Raw genomic sequence first — 17,823 nt, 5'->3', positions numbered from 1 at the left:
GCTCAGTAGAGATAGCGTTAACTATACCTGTGAGTTTTTCCGTCACTTCCTTCTGTTTTTGCTATGAGTATTGTCATTTTTTTTTCTAAATTGACTAGCCTCTGGTATAAAATAATAAAAAGTTGGTTCTTAATATTTTATTGCCACTAATATTAATACTATTCTTGACCTTAAATACTAGTATTTTACAGTGGTATTACTATACTAATTCGAGATGCACTTGAGATACCTAGGAGTAAGCTCAGTAAGTATTTTATTCCATCAGAATACTAATGACATAACATTCACTTTTGTTATACATACCTATTGGGTAATTCCTTATAATAAAAACAATCAATTTATATACAAAAAAAAAAACTAAAAAATGTTATATCACAATAGTAATTTAGGATGGTTCGTATTTCTTCTCACATACCTTTTTACATTTGCCGAATACATTTATTATGCAAATTTTCTTGTAAAAAATAAAAATCCTTCGTCAAAAATAATTGAGATCCAGCAATTTTGACTTGATTTACTTAACAATTTCTGCACATTTATTTAAAAAAAAAAGAATCCCTCTAGTCTATTATACTAGTCTAGAACATTTCATTTAAAAAAACAAAATCATCAATTAAAATATGGCTTGAAAAAAAAACCGCCATAAAGTAAACTAAAAATAAATAAATTACATTATAGGTATATTGAGCAAGAGAAGAGGTATTGATTTGATTACATTACACGAATGAACTGGCGAACTTATAGGCGCTTTATTTAATAATAATAATGAAAATTCTCTAAGGTAAACGCCACAAGCTTATTGCAGAGAGTTTTGAGTGCATTATATAATAAATAAGGGCAGTAAACATAAGTAAAGTAAAGATTAAAGAGGTCCGGAGAAGTAAGTCTACCCTGGCGTACCCCGCATTCTAATCTATAGCTATTAGATGTCGTGTCGCCCCATTTTACACAGTTGGATTGGTTTCCGTACCAGTACTCGAAAACGCGTACCAAGTCCTCAGGTACTCCCGAGCCGCGCATTTTACCCCACAGAATTTCATAATTCACGAGGTCAAAAGCACGGCTAAGATTAAGAAAGCATGCGTAGACCGATGTATTGTTTTAGCAATACATTTTTCATCAGTCGCGACACGTGATATCTGGTGTCAAGTTGTGGTATTGATAAATCCAATACTTGATAGTAGATGTCGACTACGAAATAACCCGAGTTTTTGTAAGAAAACAGATGTATGGAGTTAGCAATCCCTTACTTATTTCTCTATGCTCTTCACCGACAGTGACAAAGTGTGAAAATACTACAAACGGCTTATTTTCATAGTTACACGTTTATGGCAGCACTTACACACTCTGCCACTGCGAATTCTGTGCAAAGCTAGCTTGGTTTGACTCACATTTTTACTATGATGAACCTTCATAGTGGCGTATCCTGTGGTGACGATAAACAATTAGAAATGTTATGTTAAATAATGTGTAATGTACATACCTACATTATCTAGATTTTCACAAACATCAGACACATCTGGGGGCACGGTAGTGCCCTCGTCAAGACGATCATCTTTACAAATACTCCTTAGTTTAGAGCAACTTTCTGTATGACTTTTATAATAACTTGCACAACAAAACTTAATTTTACAAGGTTCACATGTTCCATTTAATTTTTTTATACAATACGTGCAGTCTTTTGAGTCAAAAATCGATGAACATTTCAAGCAATACTTGACATTTTCGTTCTCAGATACCTTTTTAAATGTAGGTTTGCATTTATCACAAGAAACTGTCGAATAATCAGTATCTCCATTCTGTGCCATTTCGTTTTTATTTATATCCGTTTCCTTTTTTATCTTTTTTTGATTAACTTTTTTGCACTTCTTAAAATAATCATTAAGTTTTGCGTCAACTATGTTGAGTATATTTTCATTTGGGATGGCTATTTCATTACCGTTATTAGTGTTATAAGTTGTATCACTAACTTCTTCAATTATTTTATAAACCGTCACACTATCATGCGTCGCTTCTTTATCTGATGCAGTTGATTCATTGTTATTGTATTTATTTGACTCATTGTCTTGGGTAACCATTTTATTTCTATCTTCTTCATCTTCTATAAGAAATCTTACGTTAGTATCGGATATACTATCAATGTCTTTACTAGATGAAACACCACTTGTTCTTGAACTTAAGCTATCTAAAGACTTTGGCGACGCCATGTCTTCACTTAAGCTACACTTTTGTAGCGCTGGTAAGTTTTTTGGCACTTCTTCTGTATCTTTACTTGATTCTTTATTAGTAACACTATTAATTGTTATTTCATTATCTTCCTTTTTACTTTCCTGTACTGTTGTACTTGGCTTCTCTAAAAAATCATCATCATCATCATCTATAACGATCACATCATCAGCTATAGGAATATCCATATTTTCCAGATCCTTTAGCAATTCATCTTCATTCATACTGCTATTATGCAATATGATATCATCATCAGATTCAGACAATTTCGTTTCTGTTTTTTCTCTGTTTTTAGCCACGTCTTTTTTAATTTCATTATTAGCCACATCGTCAGTTTCATTATTAGCCACATCTTCAATTTCATTATTAGCCACATCTTCTTCAATTTCATTATTAGCCCCATCTTCTTCAATGTCATTATTAGCCACATCTTCAATTTCATTATTAGCCACATCTTCTTCAATTTCATTATGAGCCACATCTTCAATTTCATTATTAGCCACATCTTCAATTTCATTACTAGCCACATCTTCAATTACATTATTATCCACATTTTCAATGTCATTATTAGCCACATCTTTAATTTCATTATTAGCCACATCTTCAATTTCATTATTAGCCACATCTTTAATTTCATTACTATCCACGTCTTTTTTAGCTTCATTATTAGCACGATAATTTGAGCAGATAACCAAATCGTCATCATTGCTTGCTTTTGCCTTTTGCTTATTGTTTTTATCTTTAATATTGCCAAGTAAATCTTCAAGTTTGGATCTTTTCTTCAGAAACTTGTCGCTTTTAGCACCCAGATTTGGTATTGGGATAGTTTTGCCTGTTTCAGTTTCAGCTTCCTCTGTGTCAACATCCATTGGTGCTGGTATTTCTGGAAGATCTTCTTTCGTTTCAGTGGCAGGTGGAGACCTTGTGAAGAGTGCATCTGAAATAGAGCAATACAGAATATTAAATACTATGTTTTGTTTATTATATTCAAGGCATTATGCGAGTGAGACGGTGTGTCACCTATAACGAAAAATTAAACGTTTTTAGGGTTCCGTACGCAAAGGGTAAAAATGGGACCCTATTACTAAGACTTCGCTGTCCGTCTGTCTGTCTGTCCGTTTGCTGTCACCAGGCATTGTATCTCATGAAAGTCATGAACCGTGATAGCTAGACAGTTGAAATTTTCACAGATGATGTATTTCTGACGCGCGAGTGATGGGCGAGTCCAATCGCCTGACGGTAGGCAATTACTATTGTCCATGAACACCTGCAACACCAGAGGAGTTGCAAGTGCGTTGCCGGCCTTTAAGACGAGAGTACGCTTTTCTTAAAGGTGTATCGGTCCAGAAATACCGACTGTTCAACAGTTTAGCTGTACAAGGCAGGTCCTGCAGAAACACAGAGTTGAACCTACCTTCAATGTAGTCTTCATTGGGTGGATCCTCCCACCACACCGGGCTGGGGCAGGTCAGGATCTCCATCAGGTCCTCGTCTGTCAGCTGCTCGTCCATTATCTGGATGGCTTCTGCCATGCTCAGCTTTACACAGTCTGCTGACAGCTTAGCGGAGTCTGTGTGGGCAGGCTGTGGTTGAAGAGTTTTGTCAGAGGCTGAAATATGATATTTTATATTTAAAAGACAGAAATATACCATAGATTAGACAGTGTTCAATTAGGACCTTAAAGAATGTAAATAAACAAAACCTTGGCACTACCAGGGGTGCGTATCTCCTCGCTTCGGGCAAACTCGGCTCCGTTCGGCTCAGCATTGCTCCAAGCAATTATTAGGGTTGGCACAACTTGACGTCCCTTTGCGTGCACAACCACAGATTCTTATCTTTTATTCTTAACGACTTGAATTTTGACAATTCTAAATAGCCGAAAGGGATAGTACCATATATTAGAAAGGGATAGTATGATTCGACCCTGAACCGCTGTCAAACTTCGGTTTTGTAGGAAGTTTCCTTTCTGTACGGTAGTACTATTATTTATTCTGTGGCACTACTTAGTTGTTTGGCCAACAGAGTTTCATAGATAAGGAATTTTGTACCTTTTATGGAGATGTAGTGCCTAAACGTCTAGCAGTAAATAAAGGCTTATTTCTGGTTCAAGGGTGAATACTCATACTCATATATTCATTACATCCATGGTAGGTACACAATTGTTACATAATAGTTGGTCTCACATGGGCCCTGGTAGGGCACGGCGTATACTTAAATCTAGAGATTGTATGTATGTACAATGATTAATTAATATCTTAATTAATTAAAATTAAATATTCATGCTTAAAAAATTATTACAGTTTATGTCAAATATCAATAAATTATGTTAATATAACAAATAAAAAATTCATGAAATAAAACTATGAAAACGGATTATATCGCGTATATTGAATTTATAATACATCCCGACGTTTCGAACTCTTTACAGCGTTCGTGGTCAACGGGTGACTGAGGAAAAATTACAAAGTGCAAAAATCTGACTGTTCTCTCCCCTTCTTAGATGTATTGGTAAAAAGAAATCCTGATAACACCCTAGGTCGCACTGTGTATAGGAAACCTACTCATACTGATAGGTACTTAAATGGCAAATCGCATCACCATCCCAGTCAACTTGTTACAGTAGGCAAATCTTTGTTTCAGAGAGCCCAGAGGATATGTGATGACCAGCATCTGGCCGCGGAGCTCCAGCATGCCAGGCGCGCGCTCCAGGCAAACGAGCTCAGGATACCGCGGGTCAACCAGAGGTCCCACATTAAGATCCCCACAGTCGAGCGCAGGCCTGCCATTCTGCCTTTTGTCAGGGGGGTCACGGACAGGATCAGCCACATCTTGAAGCGTGCTTCTATAAAAACATATTTCAAGCCAATGAAGAAGATGTCACAATTCCTGAGGCCTGTAAAATGCAATACCCCTCTACAGACTGCAGGAGTGTACAGGCTGCACTGTGAGTGTGGCCTATCATATGTCGGGCAGACGAAACGGAGCATTTCCACTCGGGTGAAGGAACACATAGCTGATGTCAGGCACCGTCGACCTAGGTCTGCTGTCTGTGAGCATGTCATGGATAAAGCCAATCACTCAATCAAGTTTGATAAGCCTCTGGTTCTTGCCAAGGAGAAGCGTTACATACCCAGAATGCTGCGCGAGGCCATTGAGATTAAGAAATATCCAAACTTTAATAGGGAAGATGGCTTTTCTCTACCACCAGCTTGGGATCCTGTAGTCCATCTGATAAAGGAGCAAGCGAGACATAGACTGTGAGACCTTAGTGTTGGATGATGCTGGACATTCTAATGTTTTAAAAAGATGTGTCCCGCCGAGTTTGTTGCCGGTCCCATATTTTTTTTTTTTTTTTTTTATTTATTTATTTAGGAAACAAACAGTCACATACAGATAAGTTTAAACTTGCAGATATACAATAAGACCTATAGTTCCATTAATTATAACATACTGATATTGATAACAAGTAGAAACAGGGCTTGTTCGGCACTGCCTATAAATAGGAAGATACACAGAAGTAACAATTGGATACACAACTAATAAAGTACCTAAGTATCAAACATGCTTACAAACATACATACGTTACATAAGACTATAGAACAATTACAATTTTTTTTTTTTTTTTAAAGCAAAGACTGCTATGGAAAAAGTAAGCTCCGCAGACCACTACTATATTTACCGAAAGACAATGAGAAGATATCTAGATTTATGAAATTAACATTGTAATCATGACAGGCTCGTCTAAAAAAAGTATTTTTGGCGAAATTAGATCTACAAAAATCGATATGGAATGTTTGGGGGTGGCGCGTGGGAATACGAGGCAATTTAAAGACAATTTTTTCAAGAAGAGTGGAAGAATCAGTAAGGCTAGTCTCAGGCTAGAATCAGTAAGGAATATTGGGATACCCTCCTACAATTTAGGAGGGAATTAAATCTTCTCGGGTCCGTGGTGTAGGGTTGGAGCCGGCATAGTTTTGATCGCGTGTATATATATATATATATATATATATCTTTACTTGAAAAATAATTATAGTGTATAACTAGCCTTATGAACCGATTTTGCATGTACAACCAGCCTTAAAGTTTGTAGTCTATGATTGTTCATTATTTTAGTATGTGGGTATTTTTGCACTTTGTAATTTTTCCTCAGTCACCCGTTGACCACGAACGCTGTAAAGAGTTCGAAACGTCGGGATGTATTATAAATTCAATATACGCGATATAATCCGTTTTCATAGTTTTATTTCATGAGTATCTATCGCGGTAACCGAAGACAATATTAAATAAAAAATTAAAAACAAAAATTAAAAATTAAAGATTAAAAATAAAAAATTGAGTCATTAACTTTTATAACACTTAAATTCGTGTCCCTAGACTCCCTAGCAATGAAAAATCGATTTTTAGGGTTTCATACCCAAAGGGTAAAAACGGGACCCCAGGCTGTATCTCATGAACCGTCATAGCTAGACAGTTGAAATTTTCACAAATGATGTATTTCTGTTGCCGCTATAACAACAAATACTAAAAACAGAATAAAATAAATATTTAAGTAGGTCTCCCGACGGGCGATACAACATACGTGATTTTTTTGCCGTGTTTTTGCGTAATGGTACGGAAACCTTCGTGCGCGAGTCCGACTCGCACTTGGCCGGTTTTCAAAAACTATGTTACTTTTCTGCTGCGTTACCGTATAAAATGTGACTTTTATCTGATCAAGTTGTTTATTTTAATGTGTTGATTAAATACTTATGTATTAGACCTGTACCGCTGGCTATATTTTGACCCCTAGGTTATAAAAATATTAAAGTCAATTCTGTTTTCGCTTATGAATACTTTGTTAAGATGTAAATCTTACATTTTGTTTTGTGTCATATATATAATTTGCTTTTCTAGTAATTTGTTATTTTGTGGTAATTATTTTTTATTTTGAATTATCTTGGAGAAAAAAATATTCGAGAGAAAACATGTAACTGTGTTGCATTTAGGATAGTGTTTTTAGTGTGAAAACATAGTTTGTGTCAATTACGTCCACTGCAATCTGATACTATGTCATAATATTCTAAAAGACACAAAAAAAAATTAGAGTTAAAAAAATTTACTTAGGTCGAATTTAATCGTTTAAATAGGTCCATTAAATGATTTTGTGTCTTATTAAGGCATAGCTTCATAAGATATTTGATGATTTTGTTGTAACAGGCTGTCACCGTTACAAAAGAATATTAAAGATATTAGAGTTTACATCTTATTAATTTGAAATGCGGGATAAATAAGATGTATGAATTTGTGTCACTTTCATCCACTGCATAAACAAATATTACAAAAATATTATTTGCGTTCAAACGAAGCTAGCGGGCGGTCTGAATGGGCAACGGAGGCCGTGCAGGGTGGGGCCGCGGCGTGACCTTGCCGTACGCAACGCATGTTTACTTCGCCTGTGCGCCAAATTAACGCAACTTATTCAAAGAAGTTACGCAAACAACACAACAACAAGCAACAAGCAAGCAAAGAATGCGTCGAATTATCTTTTACCTATTTAAAACTCATAGATATTGTACAATGTCACCATTATGCAAAAGAACTGTAAGTACATGTTTGATTTGCGAGCGAGCTGGCAACATTGCGCAGGGAAATCTTAAAAATATCGCGTTTACGTGAACGCCACATACATTTGTGACAGTGATAGGGAAAAGGTACCACTAAAGTAAAATTTGGTTATTAATACCGTGACTTTCTTTCATTCTTTGATAAAAAAAATTGCTATTTATGCAACAAGTGCGGAAATCATCTTTACGCACGTGTATCATACAATGTTTTACTATGCATTGTGCGAGTAAATAAAAAAACATGTCATGGCAAATAAGTTTAATTATTAAAAGGAGTGTTTTAAATCGACACGAGTTGCGAATTACCTATTCGCACGTGTATCGTACGTTTTACAGTACATATGGCCCTTTAAACTTTCGACATATGCACGGTAAGTGCTCTTTTCCGCACTAGTGCGAGAAAGTAGCACCATATGTACTGTAAAAAAAAATTGAAAACAAAAAGCACTAGTGCGGAAAAGCAGTACTTTCCGCACGATATGGCTCCGTAGGAAACGCACTTTTCGAGCACATGCATTGTAAAAAAAAATATAGGACTGTATCTCCTAAACCATGCGTCGTAGCGCAAAAATAATAAAATTTTCGTTCCCCTTTATGTAACCCAAAAGTAATACATGAAAAATATAATGAAAAAAAAAAGAAACAAAATCTTTATAGGGCTGTATTAGCTGTATCTCCTATATCGTGCATCGTAGCGCAAAAATAATCAAATTTTCGCTCCCCTTTAAGAAGCCCCTAATTAAGATTTAAAAACGCAAAAAAGAAAAAAAAAGAGGAAAAAATCTTTATAGGGCTGCATCTCCTAAACCGTGCATCGTAGCACAAAAATAATCAAATTTTCGTTCCCCTTAAGAAATCCTTAATTAAAACTTTTAAAAAAACCAGGAAAAAAACTTTATAGAGCTATTATAGCTATATATATAGATATAATATCTCCTAAACCGTGCGTCGTAGCGCAAAAATAATAAAATTTTCGTTCCCCTTTACGGAACCCCAAAGTAATATACAAAAAAACCCAATGAAAAAAAAAACAAAAAAAAAACTTTATAGGGCTGCATATCCTAAATCGTGCATCGTAGCGCAAAAATAATCAATTTTTCGTTCCCCTTTAAGGATCCCTTAATTAATACTTAAAAAAAAAACAAAAAAAAACAGGAAAAAATCTTTATAGAGCTATATCTCCTAAACCGTGCGTGGTAGCGCAAAAAGAACAAAATTTTCGTTCCCCTTTACGGAACCCCAAAATAATATACAAAAAACACAATGAAAAAAAAAACAAAAAAAAAAATCTTTATAGGGCTGCATCTCCTAAACCGTGCATCGTAGCACAAAAATAATCAAATTTTCGTTCCCCTTTAAGAAACCCTTAATTAAAACTTTAAAAAAAACCAGGAAAAAAAACTTTATAGAGCTATTATAGCTATATATTAGAGATCCACGCCGCAGCCAAAAAACCCAGCGGCGGCGCGCTGGGTTTTGAACCCGGCGCGGCGCGGCGTCGCCGGCGTGAGGACATTTTTTAGGAGGAATAATTAAAAAAAAACATAACTATGCTAGGAATAAACATTTATTTCTTATCTCCATCAATCACTGACTAAAAATTGTTTACAGTACAGCTACAGTGGTTGTAATTATCGTGAATAAAAAATATTTTGTTCACCTTTGCCGGATTTAAGCGCGATCGCTTAGCAGTCAAAACCATCCCAGCTACAGAAAACACCCTTTCACTGGGTGTACTTGTAGCTGGAATGCTTAAAAGTGACCGCGCCAACCCTGCAAGCTAAGGAAACATTTTTTTTTGTTCCCAATACAATATCGCCTACCCTGTTCGTTCTGCATATCAATGATATGTTATTTACTAACAATATTCATTGCTATGCGGATGACAGCACTGGTGATAGCTGTTATACAGGTCGTGCAAACGCCCCCCCCTGAGCAGGTGTCGGAGTGCAGGATGCGACTTGTGTCTGAGATCGAGACGTCCCTTGAATAGGTCTCCAAATGAGGTAGACGTAACCTCGTCCAGTTCAACCCTAGTAAGACACAAGTCTGCGCGTTTTCCGCCAAAAAAAACCCCATTTGTCACGGCGCCAAAGTTTCAGGGCATTCCCCTTACCACGGCTAAAAGTATCGCGATACTTGGTGTCGACATTACGAACGAAATCCAGTTTCGTAGTCATCTGGAACAAAAAGCCAAACTGGCCTCCAAAAAACAGAGCCAAACAGTACTTCACACCGGGTCACCGACTTTTGTTATATAAAGTGCAGGTTCGACCTCATATGGAGTACTGTTCTCATCTCATCACTGGTCTGGCGCTCCACAATACCAGCTCCTTCCCCTTGACTCCATCCAACGGCGGGCAGTTCGTATTGTCGGCGATCCCGAACTTACTGTACAATGGGGAATGTTCCGAAGAACTTTTTGATCTGGTGTCATCGTCTCGTTTCTATCACCGCACGCACCTCCCGCCAAAGGAGCAAAACTCATCCTCACTTCTTAGACACATGGCACACCAAGAATAAGCGGGCATCTCGCTCGTTTCTTCCCAGAACGTGCAAAATGTGGAATGAGTTGCCTCCTGAGGTATTTCCTTTGCGCTTCGACATGGGATTCTTCAAGAAGCGGGTATTTAGGGTTCTCAAGGGTCGGCAATGCTTAAGGGCTCCTGTGTTGTTGCTTATGTCCATGGGCGACGATGACTGCTTCCCATCAGCCGGCTCGTCTGCTCGTTTGCTGACTATCACATAAAAAAACTAGTCAAGCCAAGCACTGCAATGAAGTGAGTGAGCCAGCGTTCGTTCTTTCACTTCACTCACGCGGCGTGATGGATAGATGATGCGGTGGGGATGGGGGTCAGTGGAGCGGGCGGGAGTGATGCATGCAGCGACCAGTCGCTAGCGCACGGAATGGCGACAGCGCATTGTTTGTTTTGGTCGGTTTGTTCATCATATTTATTCGAATTTCGAGGTCGGCGCGAAATTTTGAACGAATATAATATCTCCTAAACCGTACGTGGTGGCGCAAAAATAATAAAATTTTCGTTCCCCTTTATGCAACCCATAATTTATATTTAAAAAAAAAACGCAAAATTTAAAAAAAAAATCATTATAGGGCTGTATCTCTTAAACCATGCGTCGTAGCGCAAAAATAATTTAAAAAAACCCCTTTAAGAAACCCGTAATTAATACTTAAAAAAAAAAACAAAAAAAACCAGGAAAAAAAACTTTATAGAGCTGTATCTCCTAAACCGTGTGTGGTACCGCAAAAACAATAAAATTTTCGTTCCCCTTTATGCAACCCATAATTTATATTTAAAAAAACGCAAAATTTAAAAAAAAAATCTTTATAGGGCTGTATCTCCTAAACCATGCGTCGTAGCGCAAAAATAGTAAAATTTTCTTTCCCCTTTATGCAACCCATAATTTATATTTAAAAAAAAACGCAAAATTAAAAAAAAAAACATTATAGGGCTGTATCTCTTAAACCATGCGTCGTAGCGCAAAAATAATTTAAAAAACCCCTTTAAGAAACCCGTAATTAATACTTTAAAAAAAAAAAAAAAACCAGGAAAAAAAACTTTATAGAGCTGTATCTCCTAAACCGTGCGTGGTACCGCAAAAATAATAAAATTTTCGTTCCCCTTTATGAAACCCGAAAGTAATATACAAAAAACACAATGTAAAAAAGAAAAAAAGAAAAAAAAAAACAATAAAAAAATCTTTATAGGGCTGTATCTCTTAAACCATGCGTCGTAGCGCAAAAATAATTTAAAAAACCTCTTTAAGAAACCCGTAATTAATACTTTGAAAAAAAAAACAAAAAAAAAACCAGGAAAAAAAACTTTATAGAGCTGTATCTCCTAAACCGTGCGTGGTACCGCAAAAATAATAAAATTTTCGTTCCCCTTTATGAAACCCCAAAGTAATATACAAAAAACACAATGTAAAAAAGAAAAAAAGAAAAAAAAACAATAAAAAAATATTTATAGGGCTGTATCTCTTAAACCATGCGTCGTAGCGCAAAAATAATTTAAAAAACCCCTTTCAGAAACCCGTAATTAATACTTTAAAAAAAAAACAAAAAAAAAACCAGGAAAAAAAACTTTATAGAGCTGTATCTCCTAAACCGTGCGTGGTACCGCAAAAACAATAAAATTTTCGTTCCCCTTTATGCAACCCATAATTTATATTTAAAAAAAAACGCAAAATTTAAAAAAAAAATCTTTATAGGGCTGTATCTCCTAAACCATGCGTTGTAGCGCAAAAATAATAAAATTTTCGTTCCCCTTTATGAAGCCCCTAAATAATATACAAAAACACAAGAAAAAGAAAGAAAAAAATAATAACAAAAAAACTTTATAGGGCTGTATCTCCTAAACCGTGCATCGTAGCGCAAAAATAATCAATATCCGTTCCCCTTTAAGAAGCCCCTAATTAAGATTTAAAAACGCAAAAAAGAAAGAGAAAAAAATCATTTTAGGGCTGTATCTCCTAAACCGTGCGTCGTAGCGCAAAAATAATAAAATTTTCGTTCCCTTTTATGAAACCCCAAAGTAATAACAAAAAACGCAATGACAAAAAAAAGAAAAAAAAACAACAAAAAAAACTTTAGGGATGTATCTCCTAAACCGTGCATGGTAGCGAAAAATAATCAAATTTTCGTTCCCCTTAAGAAGCCCTTAATTAAGATTTAGAAACGTAAAAAAGAAAAAGAAAAAATCTATATAGGGCTGTATCTCCTAAAGCGTGCGTCGTAGCGCAAAAATAATCAACTTTTCGGTCCCCTTTATGTAACCATTAATTTATACAAAAAAAAACGCAAAAAAAAATAGTTTTTTTTATAGGGCTTGATCTCCTAAACCATGCGTCGTAGCGCAAAAATAATTAAATTTTCGTTCCCCTTTATGAAACCTCAAAGTAATATACAAAAAACACAATGTAAAAAAGAAAAAAACAATAAAAAAAACTTTATAGGGCTGTATCTCCTAAACCGTGCGTCGTAGCGCAAAAATAATCAAATTTTCTTTCCTCTTTATTCAACCCTTAATTTATATTTAAAAAAAAACGCTTTCACTAAACTGCTGTAACTCGGAAACTTAGAATCCACAAAGGGGACTTTACTAAATTATGACACATATTAAAGCCTGACCAGTAATATATGATCATTGTCAAGAGGGCGCTGTTCATTCTCATGTATAGGGTGACAGTTCAGTATAGTATGAAAAAATATTGTATTTAATGAACATCATCATCAATGTAATTAATGTTGCTTGCCACGGTTAAACATAACAAAAATCACAATAAATTGCGTCTTAAAATAAACTTAAAAAGTCTACTAAAAATCGAAACAAAAGTAATTTTTAAGTCGCTGTTGTGACATTCTCAATCAAAAGGTAGGTACCACTTTGTCGTTTACCATAAAGACGAAATTTGATTATATCTTTATACAAATAACCTGTCAGAGAAAGTGGTACCTTTTGATTAGGAACGTCACAAATGTTGGTCAGTATGAGGAGTGCAGCCTACAGTTTATTTTTAATTATATTTATATACCTACTACGGTAAGATTAAGACAATGTAATTATGCCTACGAATGAAATAAATACACTGTATCGCAAAACTAAGTGGCGAGACAGCTCATAATGCCATCTCTTGGTTGGTCTTAACAAGGGTAAAGGAGATAGTATTAAGATCTCAGTCGCCAGCTGATATTGCGGCAAGTATAATAAGCACCCCACCCCCGTAGGTACCCTTCCCCGCGCACGCCCTTCTTGCTCAATTGAGTTTTATTTTGCCAGATAGTAAAAAAACCGTGGATCAAAATGACCCAAATTATGAATGATGTCTCAATGTGGTATTATAATATTGTAGACGTAAACTTAATAACATGAATTTTTTTTTGTGGCAGATACAGGGTGTTAATTAGAAAAAATTTTTTTTTAAATAAAAGCGGTGGATGAATTTGACACAGATTTGTTTGAATAACATATAACAATGTTCTGTAAAGTACAACACTTCACTTATCGACTCTAATATTTTTTTAGGCGTTTTAGGATCAATATTAGGTATTTATTAAATGCCATTATACCCGTGGATGAAAATGACACAAAATGCGTGTGTACGTCGGAAGCCACTTTGCCTTTACAGGGAAACAAAGAATTTCGTCTCGAATATTTTTTTTACAGAATGCTGATTGAAAAAAGAAATACCTAAATTTCTACCTAAGCAAATACCTAGGATGACACAAAATATTATTTTTAAGTTTAGTATATGGTCTGGAAACTATATATAAAAAATAAGCAACATTAATATTCTTATAACCTCAGAAGTTATTGGTACAGGTCTATATTTTATAATGCCCGTGTAACAAAAAAGGTACAAAAATTAACATGGTTATTGAAAAATCGTTTTTTTTAGTCGTCGTAGGGACACAACATCAGTGTTCTAAAAGTTAATTCTCAAGTAAAGTAAGAGGGAAAGCTGCAGCTATACAATTCGGCTCGCTAAGATGTAGCGCGAATGCCGATCTACTGGCCGTGGTGTGGCCCAGGGTCTAAAAGTTTGGAGACCCCTAGAATAGACGGTGTGTGTTTTTTACACTCTGCTTAGCGATTGACCCTAACTATAGTGAGAAGTGACGGCAGAACTTAAGATAAAGCTTTCTGGTTCAATAATATACTTATACATAATACTATTCACCACCATATACATATAGTATATGAACCATATAGGTCTATGGAACGAAGTATGACGGGAACACGCAGACTAGACAAAGTGAGAAATGGAGACCTGAGACAAAAAACAAAAGTGACCGACATACTCACTAAAATAGATCAGCAGAAGTGGAGATGGACTGGCCACATGTTGAGAGACAGGCGGGAAGAATGAGGAGATGGAGGAGACCTCGAACAAGATGGGAGGATGAGCTCAAACTCACAGCGGGCCCGAACTGGAGAAGAGTGGCCCACGACAGACCTCAATGGAAAGAGCTAGAGGAGGCCTTTGCCAATCGGCACAGTGAGCTACGAGACATACTCTAACTCAGAATAAAAGAATAGAATAGAATATGAACCATATAGCTGTTAAAAAGCCTATGGATGTTGTGCCCATAACGCCAGGAACATAAAAATGTTGGCGTGTGCGTAAAATTGTTAGATATGACAAATGCTAACAAAAATACTACATCACATCAAACTAATTTCCATAAGATATCATGCTAGTTGCCATTCACAAAATGCCATGAGAACATGGAATAAGCAAATCAAGATTTACTGTAAATTGTGATCATATAAAGCTGGACATGATATCAGAGCTTTGGAGCACACGACTTTCATAAAAAACCGGACAAGTGCGAGTCGAACTCGCCCAACGAGGGTTCCGTACAAATTTAATTTTTAGTATTTGTTGTTATAGCGGCAACAGAAATACATCATCTGTGAAATTTTCAACTGTCTAGCTATCAGGGTTCATGACAGACAGACAGACGGACAGTGGAGTCTTAGTAATAGGGTCCTGTTTTTACCCTTTGGGTACGGAACTTTAAAATATGGGTAACAAAGAAACAGTGTCATTTTAACTATAACATAAATAGGGCATAAGGCATCATAAACAAACTTACCCTTATGTGGAACTGCATATTTCCTCTTAGCAGACCCAGCTATTTCCCCAACTACCGTCATATTAGGCTTCGGCTTCAAAACCACTTTATTAACCGTCAGCTTCCGCTTCCTCTTATTCGGGTGGTACTCCTCATCTTGAACAAGTAAAATCTCTTTACGCAGAACTTTTGACAGTTTAAAAGTCTTCTGCGGTAGATTCTGTATCTTTTGTACGCTTTGTAGCAATGATTGTTTGGCTTTGGGTGACGGCTTCTTCTTTACCGGTACAGTTTTGGTTGGGGTTTCCTTCGTTGGGCTTTTGAGAAGGTCAGTTATGTGTTTCATGCTCCGATCTTTGGTTCGTAGTTGGCGCTTCATCTGAGCTGACTTGCGGCGTGTCACCATGACCTCTTTATTGGGTAGTTTTGGGTCTTTGCTTGTTGTTTGACCTTTGGAAGACATGTTTACTCCTAAAACAGAAGGTCATACATTATTACCAAAAATAATGTTTATTATTTATGAAAAGCCTGACACAATGACATGAGATAATATTAGTCATGTGCGTTACCAGCGGTGGCAGCATGGTTCCATTTTTATCGCCTGTCACTTTCGCACTTACATACTTGTTAGAACGTGACAGGCATGGTGACAGATGATAAAAATGCGACCGTGCTACGGCCGCAGGTGTCCCTGTTCATTGTCCTTCAGATAACATGATAAAATTGGGGGTTTTTTAACATTTACTTACCTATACTTTGTGAGAGAAATATGCATGAATATGCAAAAAATTTTTTTTAAATATTACGTCGGTGGCAAACAAGCATACGGCCCGCCTGATGTTAAGCAGTCTCCGTAGCTTATGTACGCCTGCAACTCCAGCAATTTTTTTTTGTTGTTAGTTTGGGTTTGATCGTATTGTAAATGCTTCTCATCATTTATACTCTGTATACTGAAATATATAAGTATAATTATGCAGATATTTGACAACGAGTCTGGCCTAGTGGGTAGTGACCCTGCCTGTGAAGACGATGGTCCTGAGTTTGAATCCCGGTAAGGGCATTTAATAATAAATAATAATAAAAGACGTTTATTCAAGAAGTTGTAACATAGGTACATAATAAAAGTACATGATAATGCATTTATGTTTGATGAACACAAATATTTGTTCCTATGGGTGTTTTCTATTAATATAAGTATGTATATCGTCGCGTAGCACCCATAGTACAAGCTTTGTTTAGTTTGGGGCTAGGTTGATCTGTGTAAGATGGCCCTTGATATTTATTTATTTGTTATTTAGATTGTAAACTCAATGTAATAAATCAATATTTCTTTCACTTCAATATATTGTAATGCCCAAGTGTTCACAATAATCTATACTATTGTATAGAGCCTATATATCACAAAATTACTACTATATTAAATTACAATTCAGTACCTATTCAAAACATTCCATTTAATAATTAAAGCTTACAACAGAGCACAATTAAGGAACCATGAGAGGACCCATGGACACTTGCAACTATTGCTTAATGAAATACTAATCAACTATGATTCTTGTGATGATGTCATCTACCTACCTATAATTGCTAAACAAGCTACTTATGTAAGTTATGTCAATACTTGAATTAAAACAATTTAATATATCTCTCTCAAGTATTCAACAATCTTGGGCCTTTTCACAGATTAAACCACATGCTTGAGCCATGCATGCCTGCAGCATAAGGTCTCAGAATAACATTGTTGTGTTTATAACATTGTATTGATATTTCAGGATAAGCTAGTTATCTAATACACACCTTAATAGTCAACAAACAAACAGTTGTTTAAATTGGGAGAAAAAGAAGGAAGTATTATTGTATTTAAATTACATTCTCGCAATGCAAGAACTGCGGTAGGCATTATTGGTTGATTGCACGTATAAACGCAGTAGGTACAGTCATGTAATTTATACGCCTTTCCAGAAAACGCTGTCTCAGCACAAAACACAGGTTTATATAAGCATTCGTATGTATTTAATTTTAAGTAGCAATTTAGGTCACTAATCCTCAAATTAGTGCGATAAAATTGTATGGTAGAAACCGAGTGTGATGCTAGATCTGGAAAACATATTTACCTGCAGTTCTTAACAGCGAAATCACTTCCGTGGCCAATTAATACATTAAGATAACAAATTAACATGAGACAACTTGGTAGTATTACACAAATTAATAAGGAAGAAGCCAAAGTTCGTCTCAAGACACTCTCGTAAAACAAAATCAGATCGTAAAGTTAATGTACACGGAACGTCACGCTGGTTTCAGTTAGAACCGTGTCACTTTAAAGTTTTAAAGAATAACCTACAGGACGCAGTGGCCTTGTACTATATTACAATAACAATAAAAGTAACCATCCGTAAT

At 35.9% G+C, this 17,823-nt stretch overlaps 1 protein-coding gene across 2 annotated transcripts; it reads right to left on the bottom strand.

Moving 5' to 3' along the window:
* Positions 1–546: 546 nt before the first annotated feature.
* LOC134753078 (putative histone-lysine N-methyltransferase 1) lies at positions 547–17,804 on the bottom strand. Of its 2 annotated transcripts, XM_063688840.1 has the most exons (5): positions 17,541–17,804; positions 16,176–16,376; positions 15,448–15,897; positions 3,641–3,835; positions 547–3,163 (listed from the first exon to the last, which is right to left on the bottom strand). In XM_063688840.1, exons 3-5 carry the CDS (start codon positions 15,887–15,889, stop codon positions 1,455–1,457), a joined length of 2,346 nt encoding a protein of 781 aa, XP_063544910.1. In that variant the 5' UTR covers positions 15,890–15,897; positions 16,176–16,376; positions 17,541–17,804; the 3' UTR covers positions 547–1,454. The 2 variants fall into 2 exon arrangements, with proteins under 2 accessions (XP_063544910.1, XP_063544909.1); XM_063688839.1 differs by lacking the exon at positions 16,176–16,376.
* Positions 17,805–17,823: the final 19 nt, after the last annotated feature.

Source organism: Cydia strobilella, chromosome 26 (genome assembly GCF_947568885.1).
Source record: "Cydia strobilella chromosome 26, ilCydStro3.1, whole genome shotgun sequence".
Lineage (NCBI taxonomy): Eukaryota > Metazoa > Arthropoda > Insecta > Lepidoptera > Tortricidae > Cydia > Cydia strobilella.
This window is presented reverse-complemented; position numbering and strand designations above follow the sequence as displayed.

Coding starts and splice junctions, on each gene's coding strand:
- LOC134753078 (XM_063688840.1), bottom strand. CDS start 15,889: ATGTCTTCCAAAGGTCAAACAACAAGCAAAGACCCAAAACTACCCAAT. Junction 3,836..15,447: donor ATATGCAGTTCCACATAAGG/GTAAGTTTGTTT, acceptor ATCATATTTCAG/CCTCTGACAAAACTCTTCAA. Junction 3,164..3,640: donor CAATGAAGACTACATTGAAG/GTAGGTTCAACT, acceptor GCTCTATTTCAG/ATGCACTCTTCACAAGGTCT.